This window comes from Mobula birostris, chromosome X, assembly GCF_030028105.1.
Source record: "Mobula birostris isolate sMobBir1 chromosome X, sMobBir1.hap1, whole genome shotgun sequence".
Classification (NCBI taxonomy): Eukaryota; Metazoa; Chordata; class Chondrichthyes; order Myliobatiformes; family Myliobatidae; genus Mobula; species Mobula birostris.
The window spans coordinates 57,634,462-57,645,577 of record NC_092402.1 but is presented as its reverse complement, the minus strand read 5'-3'; the positions used below and the strand labels follow the sequence as shown (position 1 = coordinate 57,645,577).

Here is an 11,116-nt window from a genome sequence, read left to right as displayed (position 1 = left end):
ATGGGTGTAAGTGTTGACAGTTTGAAGGAACTAACTGTTTTTGAGTCTAGCGGTCCTGGCATGGATGCTGTGTAGCCTCTTCCTTGATGGGAGTGGGACAAACAATTCACCATAGTACAGGTATCTATAACCAGAGGTGGTAAGTTTATAGTAAGGGATAAGGGGTTTTAGAGGGGATCCGAAGAAGATACTTTCTCCCACAGAGGGGTGGTTGGTATCTGAAACACATTCTCTGACATGGTGGAGGCAGAAACTCTCACCACATTTAACTATCTAGACAAGCACTTGCATTGCTAAGGAGCAGTAAGCTATGGACCTACTGATCAGTAAGTGGTAAATGAGACCAACATGGACAGGTACTTGCTATTCAGCTTGGACTCAGTGGGCCAAAGTTCAAGTTCAAGTATATTGTCATCTAACTGTACATATATACAATGAAATGAAACAACATTCCTCTGGACAACAGTGCACTCACACAACATTTATCACACACAGCACATAAAACAAAATATTACCACAAATAAGTTAATATAATTCAAAATGCATGTGAAGTGTGCAACACAGGTAAACAGTAAACAGCTCACTGTCCTAGTGATGAAATCCTGGTGATGGCAGTGTATTCATTAGTCTCATAGGCTGGGCGAAGAAGCTGTTACCCAGTCTGGCTGTCCTAGTCTTGATGCTCCTGTACTTCCCTCCTGACAGTAGTGAGTGAAAGTGGGATGGGTAATAGGGATCCTCAACAATGCTTCGGACCCTTCATATACAATGCTCCCGGTAACTGTCACAAATGGGTGGGGGAGGGGAGGGAGTCCTTGGTGATCCTCTCAGCAGTTTTTACTATCCTATGTAGGGTCTAGTGGTTCAATGCCTAGCATCTTCCGTACCACAGAATGATGCAGCCAGATAGGACACTATCAATGGTGCTCCTGTAGTTAGAATAGGGGTGGGAAGCCTTGTACACCTCAATCTCCTCAGAAGATGTGGATGCTGCTGTGCCTTCTTGACTAGTAAGGAAGTGTTGTGGGTCCAGGTTAGATCACCCACCAGCCTCTGAGAGATGATCACGTTAACTGCCAAGTTGAAGTCAATGAACAACATCCTGGTGTATAAAGCATCATTTTCTAAGTCGGACAGGACAGAGCAGAGGGCTGAGGCTAGTGCATCATCAGTGGACCAGTTTGAGCATAGGTGAACTGAAAAGGTTTCAGTGTAGCTGGAAGTTGGAATTTTATATGATCCATTACCAGCGCTCAAAGCACTTCATGATTGTTGAGGTCAGTGCCACTGGGGGGTAATCGTTTAAGCCTGTTACAATCCCCCTCTTGGGCACCAGAATGATGGTGGCCTCCTTAAAGCCTGCAAGGACAGTGGACTGTCACAAAGGGCCTGTTTCTGAGCTATGTTTCTTAATTAGTGAGCATAGCTTCCTTTCAATCTTGCCTAATTCTTCCTTGTTGACTATCATACCTGCTACATCTGTCAGCAAAATGAGCAAAAGCAGCAGGCTCATGGGAATACGACCACCTGCAGGTTTTCCTCTGAGTTACATACTCTACTGACTTAAAAATCTATCATTGTTTCTTCATTATCATTGGGTCCAAACTCTGGAACTCCCTCCTAAACAGCACTGTGGGAGCACCTTCACCAGAAGGATTGCAGCTCACCTCCATCTTCTCAAGGGCAATTAAAAATGGGTAATAAATGCTGATCTTGACAGCTACATCTCAAAAGATGAATTCAATAATAAATTACCTGCTGTGACCAATCCAGACAAGTGACAACACGATCCTTTGACCAATTTTCATCATAAAACTGCCTGTTCAGAGACAGTTTGGCTCCCGCTTGAACCTCTCTGAAAAGCCATTTCATAAAATATTAAAAACATACATCAACTCACAAGAAAATGCATTTGTAGAGCACAATGTAGTCACCAGACTGGTCTGCCAGAAAGAACTGGCTTTTATTTTGCACCACCACCAAAGTTAACTGTATGGCCAGTAAATATTGCTCTTGACAGCATGGAAAATGGATTAAAGTGGTTGCTATTTAGAGGACTCTTTTACATGTGTACAGCATGTATCCAATGAAACAATCTCAGAAAGACTATCCAAGACCCAGGAGCCTGAGGTGAATGCAGTATAGAGACATCTAAGTGTCCAAGTCTGAGCTGCTTGAATTCTGTGCAATGCAGAAAGATAGTCTTGCTAGAGGAACTTCAATATAAACAAAAATGAGATGGTGCACTTTGACATTAAGAATAAAAGAGCCATCTAGTATTTTGAAATTAAGAGGCCAGGTAGGATAAAGGTGCAGAGCGAATGAGGAGAACAGATTCGTAATTGTAACTGTGCAAATCTGCAGTTCATTTTTAGAAGGAAGGAATTAGAAACCAGAAGTGTTATGTTAAACTTGTATAGGTACTAATTTAAAGCACAGAGTACCGTACAGAGTTGATATATTTCAAATAAGGGTATAGAGACAGTGAAGAAGGTTCCAAATGGGGTGATGCCAGAACTGAAAATTATAACCATCAGGAAACATTAAACAGGCCAAGGATTTTTTTGGGAAAAGAGAAGCTGAGGGATGACCTGAGAGTGGTTTAATGATATTGAAGAGGTTTAATTGATCATATGTAGAGAAAAAATATTCAATTTTAATGCATTTGGGGATCAGATAAAAATGTAATTTGAGGCCCTGGACCAGCCATGTTCTTACTGAATGGTGAGCAGACTCTTGAGCCAATATTCACTTGTAGGAGAGGCTAAAACAAAGGCCATGAACATAAATCACTAATTAATCCAATAGGGAATTTAGGAGCAATTTCTTTACTCAGAGTGAGGTAGGATTGTGGGACACTGAGTTGAGACAATTAACGCAGACTTACATGGAAATATGCTGGAACTACTCAGCAGGTCAAGCAGTGTCCTTGGAGGGAGAAACAGATTTAACAGTTCACTTGCTTTCTCACTTTTTTAGTTCTGACGAAGGGCCACTAACCTGAGACATGTTTCTCTCACCACTAATGGGTTCTGATCTGCTGAGTGTTCCCCATATTTTCTCATTTTATTTCAAATTTCCAGTTTTTACACTTAATTTTTCTTCAAACATTGGAAAGGACATTGGACTGAATGCCCTGGTTTTGCACCATAGACTCTATTCAACTGTAAAACAATTAATTGTCTAACAAGGAAACCATAACATACCCTTCTTTATCATCGAGGTTGCGTCCACTGTAGTCAAAAAAGATGTCAACACGTTCAGTCAGAGCTTTCTCAACCACCCTAGAGGTGTGATCAAAGAAGGACCGAAATTCATCTGATTGAAGAATTTTTTCTTTTTCATCCTCTGTTAGTTCATGCCGATTCACTAGAACAAAAATTTAACACAGCAATTAAGCTGAAATGGCTGCAATGCAATTATTTAAATATACATAAGCATTAATACTTTTCTTTATCATTCCCTTTCTTTAATCTCCCACACCAAATACCCTGCCAGCCATATATAGTTCAACCACTGCTTTTTCTCCCGTCACATAAAACAACCGTGTAAGAAAGAAAATGTTTAAGGAAGCACAAAAAAGGCACAATTTCAGTTTTGTGATAGATTATATAAGCAAACAACATGCTGTATGGTATCTATTAGTATATGCACTCAGTTTATACACATTTAAGTGTGCACCCTGGAGTTCATTCACCTTGATGACTATTACCCAGGGGAGATCTCTGTCTAACTTTTCTCTCTTCTTCATTATATTTCTTATCAGCTTAATCCCATGACAGCACACTAAATAAGATCAAACTAAGGCTCCTTTATGACTCAGAATGATGTAGCTCCAAGGAATCAAATGCAAAATAAACTCCAGAGATGCAGGAAATACTTAGCAGGTCAAGCAATACTTTTGTAGAGAGAAACAAAGTTAATGTTTCAAATCATCTCATCGTTCTTTTTTTTTGTGAACTGGGAAAAGTTAGGAACCAAAAGGTATTTGATATCGCAGAGAAAAGGGAGAAATGGGGTGTATCCATGGGGAGAACAAAGGGAATATCTGTGAAGGGGTGGTAGTACTGCTAGCTGAGAGGGTGGTGGATGCTTGTTAAATATAAATAATTGGTCTAGTTAAAGTGCAAGTAGTGTGAGATAAATGAGGAAAGAAAAAAAAGGTAGGACTGTGAGGTATTACAATTCCTCTAAATGTACAATATCCAGCAGGTATTTACTTGTTTGAACAACATTCTCCCAGTTAAGGAAGGAGAATAGCAAAACCCAGATAAACATTACAGGTTGATAACCTGCTCTTTCATCAGAACTGGCTCAAATTTAGGAGTAAATCATAACTTCACAAAAGGAATGCTAACTATGATGAGATAGCAGCAAGTCTCCTAACATTTTCCACCTGCAATATAAACAATCAAATCCACAGTGAGTTTCAACACAAGTCAAGACCACAATAGGCCTCATCAAAGAACTTAGTGCAAGAATTAACCACAACTACATGAATCCAGACTCCCGTAACCTTTGATGCCCTTACTAATCAAGAACCTATCAACATCCGCTTTAAATATACCAAATGATTTGGCTTCCCTACAGTAGCCGTCTGTGGCAATGAATTCCACAGATTCACCACCCTCTGGCTAAAGAAGTATCTCCTAATTTCATGGAGAAACAAAGCATTTTGCTGAAGAGCTTTAACTGGAATGAAACACTTTTCAATTTTTTTTTACTGACAATGACCTCAGACTTTGGTTTGAACACACTACTAATACTACAAACGTTTGTAGTATCAACCTGGATTCCTATTAGTTCTGATAGCCCCATTTGCAATGAGACTGAGTGCTGCATTTTCATCTGTGTAAGAATTAAATGAGCATGGGGGCAGTGCAAAAATGTACTTTTGATGCATGATTTAAACTGTAACCAGAACCTAATGGATGTGTAGGAAGGAGACATTTCATCTCTTCTTAGTACACAACAGCACCTCCAAGGATTCAGTGGATAACAGCATCCTTCAGAACTCCGCGAGATAATCTAGGGAGTATTCCTTGAATAATCTTGTTTCAGCCAAGTCCATTATAGTGAAATGTTTAATGGACCAAGTAGTTTTAGTGTATCCCAAACATATGAGAGCAGTTACCTTGATGCCCTTCCTCTCTTTCCTCTTGAGTTTCTTCAGCTGTTTCAGTCTCTGCTTCATTTACAGCTGTCAGAGAAACCATTGTTTCTTGTCCTTCTGCAGAAAATAATTATGCCAAGTGGAAAATCAATACACATCAAAAGTGAAGATTTCAATTTTCAGGATATAGATTTAGCCACTATGTTAACACTCTTGAAATCCGCAAATTGCTTCAATTTATAGTCAAATCACTTCCCCAAATGCCAATAATGAATAACATACACTAGTAGACCATAAGACATGGGAGCAGAATTAAGCTATTCGGCCCATTGAATCTGTTTTGCCATATGATCATGGTTGATTTATTTTCCTTCTGAACCCCATTCTCCTGCCTTCTCCCCGTAACCTTTGATGCCCTTACTAATCAAGAACCTATTAATCTCCACTTTTAATATACTCAATGATTTGGCTTCCATAGCTGTCTGTAGCAATGAATTCCAGAGATTCACCACCCTCTGGCTAAAGAAATACCTCCTCACCTCTGTTCTAAAGGGGCATCCTTCTATTCTGAGGCTGTCCCTCTGGCCTTAGACTCTCCTACTCCCTCTCCATGTACACTCTATCTATACCTTTCAATATTCAGTAGGCTTCAATGAGATCCCCCCCATTCTTCCAAACTCCAGCGAGTATGGACCCAGAGCCATCAAATGCTCCTCATATGTTAACCCTTTCATACCTGGGATCATTCTCATAAATCTCCTCTGGACCCTCCCCAAGGCCTGTACATCCTTTCTTAAATATGGGACCCAAAGCTGCTCACAATACTCCAAATGCTGACTGACCAATGCCTTATAAAGCCTCAGCATTACATCCTTTCTTTTATATTCTAGTCCTCTGGAAATGTCTGCATTGCATTTGCCTTCCTTAGGTTGAACATAATCTACCCAAGTTCACGCAAGTTAAGTTATTTGAAAACCCTTTCTATCAGATCCTTGGACCATGCACTATTTCTGGCTATTAAAGCAGTTATTCAATAGCAGGGCTTATAGCTGCCATTATGCTGAATGCTAAGAAATTCACAAGTGCAGCTCAGGAATGGCTTGGTCATAGATTTTTTAAAATTTAATTTCTTCAGTGAGGTTTGAATTCATACTGTATCACTGGATGGTAAGAAAAATTATTGGAACATGGTTAGACCTTGCCTACCTTCATCTGGTTTAGCAACCACGGGTGTCTGTGTTTCCTTACAGTGTGCAAGGCGTTCACAAGGTGCGATATCCACATGGGTAATTCTGGCTATTCCTAGCTTTTGCAGGTGATGTCTACATAGGAGTTGATAAATAAAAAAATCACTGTGGTGAAATGAGTAACAAAACAATATTCAACCTTGAAGACTGCCATGCTTCCGTAGCCATGTATATGGAACCTCCAGTATCCAAAGACTTGATATCTGCCAGAATTATCACAGGGCAGGAAACTGTACAAGATCCTATCTCATTACATGACAACTTTTTTCTTTAAAATTACATTTCATCAGTAAATGCAACTACATGATGCTGTGTGACCTACTTTTTCTAACATTTTCTGTATTTATTACATAAATGTATCAGTTTTTAAAATTTTCATTGCAAGTATCTTCATTTGTGCCCAGAAAATATTGCTTTACTATATATATATATATATATATACACACACACATAGAGGATCTGTCTGTAAATTACTCACCAATTTTCATTATCCGCCAGTGTCTTCTTCATTTTGGCAAATAAAGGAGGTTCCAGATATACAGTGCTACAAAGTATTACTTGTCAACTATTGGTCACACCTAATTTGTCCCAATACATAAAACATGCACTGAACAGCCAATAAGCACACAGATTAAATGCAGAATATGTTGTTGTAATTAAACCAGCAGAAGTAAATACTTAAACAATAATTATTTTTGAATATGCTTAGCATTATCTTAAGTACAAGTTGCTGTTAAATAAAAATAACTTCCAATTTCTCCACTTATCCTCCACCAAAAGGCAGACTAGCATTTGTATGATATTTTGCCAATTATAAGTGGTTGTTTTATTTGTTGTACTTCAGAAATAAGATTTAAATGTAAAAAGTAGCAAGGATGGGGCATTGTAAATATTACTAATGATATACATGTACCTATGAACAATATGTGAAGATTGATAAACTGATTTTTTTTTTGCCAAGAAGAGGACAGAGATACTCTTGTGCAAGAATCAAAATTCTGGAGAATTTCACCATGCTATAAAAATACCTGTGGGTACCACGATTGTATAAACACGCTCAGATTACAGGATGCAATTTTCCACTTTAGAGCTTGGGCTGTAGATATTTGGAGATTAATTGCCCAGCTGTCATAGACTTGCCAATTTTAATTTCCATTGATTTCATAGTTTCACTTACAGGGGCAGAACAGATTCTCCAACTCAAGTTAAAGGATAATTAAAAGATGAATGAATAAATAAGGACTACGTATACTGAGAATTTGACCACAGCAGGAATTGTTTGGGTGTGAAACAAAGCACATTATACATATTTAATTCCTAATATGTTTCTTCTCCACTTGTACATTTATTAAAGATGAATAAATTAAGAATCAATCCTAATTGGCAATTAGCTTGCCAAGACCAATACATACATATATATATAGGAGGTGAAGCAATTAAAATTTCATTTGAATACCCATATATTACAATCACATAATATTGTTCAATATTATCTAATACAAACTGTTTCACTTTAGATACCAGAATGCTTAATGCATCGGTAAGTTTAGGGTCCCTGTAACGTCATCCACAGAGCACGGATGATAAAAGCTATCTATCAAAGATAATACTTCATTTAATATATGACACTCAGACAAAATTTCTATAAATTGGGAATTATCCTTAACCCCGTTGAGCTTCACGTCAAGTATTAAGCACTTTGTTTCTATTGTGCATGGTTTCTAAAGAACTATTAAATGCACATGACAGTCAGGTGGATCTCAAATGATATGAAATCTGAAATTACATTGCTTGATTTCTTCTTGAACTATTTCCCTATCCTTGGTCACTTAATTAATTTGTTGAGCACAACTTGAAAGACTCAGTGACCTGCAGTATCAATAGTACTTTACAAAATTGGTATCAAGAGCTCGCTGTTCATTCCAACCCTTCTATTAGCTTTGCTCCATAAACACACTTCTAGTGTTTGGCAACTATTTCACCTATATCTTCTTCTTAACCTGCTTTTTTTAATGATGTTCCTTCCATTTCTCAGTATTAAATGCCTTTGCTAATTGTAAAATCACTAAAGATCTCTGAACTTTAACCCTTAAAAAAAATTCTACTTTTTACTTAAAAACATCAGTTAATGAACTCCCAAAAGAAACATGAAGCAATTTTACTATTAGCTCATGTTAATGAGCCTTTTTCAAAAATTTGGCCAGTAAGTCAAGTATTATAGATAGCAGTAGAACAGAGTAGAGAGTAGAGGATAGGTACCGCATTTCAGAATCAGTCTGAAGTTGAAGCACAGATAGATCTGTATCCCACTGCAGCGTCCTGATGAAGTTAGCAGAATAAACCATAAAGTAGAAAAGTGAAAGGTTAGTTTCATTCATAGTAAATAAAACTACACAATTGTATAGTGGAAAAATAATCCAGCCCAGTCTGACTTTTGTAGATTTGGAAACATACACTAAGGACTATAGCCAGCTCCAATACCAATGTGATACAAATATTCTTACCAATACAGCCAGTTAATGTTATTTGGTGATATTTTGATTAATTGATTTTTATGCTTCTTGACTAAACTGGGGGTGAGATATATTCTACATTCTGTATATTTGATATACAGTACATCTCAGGAGCTAACTTTAACACAGGAAAAATAGGTGGAATTCACCATTGCCTCCAGTGTGTGAGCATCTGAGGAAAAGTCTGTTTGAAGATCAAGACCTCAAACCTATATAATGCTACTGGAAAGAGTGATTACTGCCCGCTATGCTTCAGACTACCTATAACAGACATCTCAAAGCACTCGAGATACCACCTCTATGCTGTCTTCACAACATTTCCAAATCTCTTGCAAGTATCAGCAAGTCACTGTCAATATTCTTTCCTGTGACAGTGTCCCCAGCATCGAAGCCCTAGTTACATTCAACCTGTTCCAATGGGCAAGCGCTATATCAGACTTCCAAAACAGACAATATTTCGGACTCCATCACAGCAAGAAAGTACCAGGTGGGCTGAGGAAACAATTCAAAAATGTTCTCTAAGCCTCCTTGAAAATGTGTAACATAGAAAACATAGAAAATAGGTGCAGGAGTAGGCCATTCGGCCCTTCGAGACTGCACCACCATTCAGTATGATCATGGCTGATCATCCAACTCAGAACCCTGCACCAGCCTTCCCTCCATACCCCCGATCCCTTTAGCCACAAGGGCCATATCTAACTCCCTCTTAAATATAGCCAAAGAACTGACCTCAACTGTTTCCTGTGGCAGAGAATTCCACAGATTCACCACTCTCTGTGTGAAGAAGTTTTTCCTCATCTCGGTCCTAAAAGGCTTCCCCTTTATCCTCAAACTGTGACCCCTCGTTCTGGACTTCCCCAACATCGGGAACAATCTTCCTGCATCTAGCCTGTCCAATCCCTTTAGGATTTTATACGTTTCAATCAGATCCCCCCTCAATCTTCTGAATTCCAACGAGTATAAGCCTAGTTCATCCAGTCTTTCATCATATGAAAGTCCTGCCATCCCAGGAATCAATCTGGTGAACCTTCTTTGTACTCCCTCTATGGCAAGGATGTCTTACCTCAGATTAGGGGACCAAAACTGCACACAATACTCCAGGTGTGTTCTCACCAAGGCCTTGTACAACTGCAGTAGTACCTCCCTGCTCCTGTACTCGAATCCTCTCGCTAGAAATGCCAGCATACCATTCGCCTTTTTCACCGCCTGCTGTACCTGCATGCCAACTTTCAATGACTGGTGTATAATGACACCCAGGTCTCATTGCACCTCCCTTTTCCTAATCGGCCACCATTCAGATAATAATCTGTTTTCCTGTTTTTGCCACCAAAGTGGATAACTTCACATTTAACCACATTAAATTGCATCTGCCATGAATCTGCCCACTCACCTAACCTATCCAAGTCACCTTGCATCCTCTTAGCATCCTCCTCACAGCTAACACTGCCGCCCAGCTTCGTGTCATCCGCAGACTTGGAGATGCTGCATTTAATTCCCTCATCCAAGTCATTAATATATATTGTAAACAACTGGGGTCCCAGCACTGAGCCTTGCGGTACCCCACTAGTCACTGCCTGCCATTCTGAAAAGGTCCCGTTTATTCCCACTCTTTGCTTCCTGTCTGCCAACCAATTCTCTATCCACATCAATACCTTACCCCCAATACCGTGTGCTTTAAGTTTGCACATTAATCTCCTGTGCGGGACCTTGTCAAAAGCCTTTTGAAAATCCAAATATGCCACATCCACTGGTTCTCCCCTATCCACTCTACTAGTTACATCCTCAAAAAATACTATGAGATTCGTCAGACATGATTTTCCTTTCACAAATCCATGCTGACTTTGTCCGATCATTTCACCACTTTCCAAATGTGCTGTTATCACATCTTTGATAACTGACTCTAGCAGTTTCCCCACCACCGATGTTAGGCTAACTGGTCTATAATTCCCTGGTTTCTCTCTCCCTCCTTTTTTAAAAAGTGGGGTTACATTAGCCACCCTCCAATCCTCAGGAACTAGTCCAGAATCTAAAGAGTTTTGAAAAATTATCACTAATGCATCCACTATTTCTTGGGCTACTTCCTTAAGCACTCTGGGATGCATCTGGCCCTGGGGATTTATCCGCCTTTAATCCCTTCAATTTACCTAACACCACTTCCCAACATCTACCCTTATTCATGTGATTGGAGAAGGAGCATCCAGAATGATACTGAGAACAGAGTCCAATCACTAGCAACCACATAA

The 11,116-nt window shown here is 39.1% G+C and overlaps 1 protein-coding gene across 4 annotated transcripts in view; it reads right to left on the bottom strand.

Annotated features, from left to right (window-relative positions):
• Positions 1-11,116, bottom strand: part of LOC140191457 (cytoplasmic dynein 1 intermediate chain 2-like) — an 89,481-nt gene that overhangs the window by 20,990 nt on the left and 57,375 nt on the right. For 3 of the 4 annotated variants that reach the window (XM_072248888.1, XM_072248890.1, XM_072248889.1), the window contains 5 exons: positions 8,620-8,679; positions 6,320-6,435; positions 5,135-5,230; positions 3,207-3,369; positions 1,756-1,855 (listed from right to left, as the gene is read on the bottom strand). In XM_072248888.1, coding sequence (XP_072104989.1) covers positions 1,756-1,855; positions 3,207-3,369; positions 5,135-5,230; positions 6,320-6,435; positions 8,620-8,679 — 535 coding nt within the window. The remainder of the gene's footprint in view (positions 1-1,755; positions 1,856-3,206; positions 3,370-5,134; positions 5,231-6,319; positions 6,436-8,619; positions 8,680-11,116) is intronic. The other variant, XM_072248891.1, reaches the window with a different exon arrangement.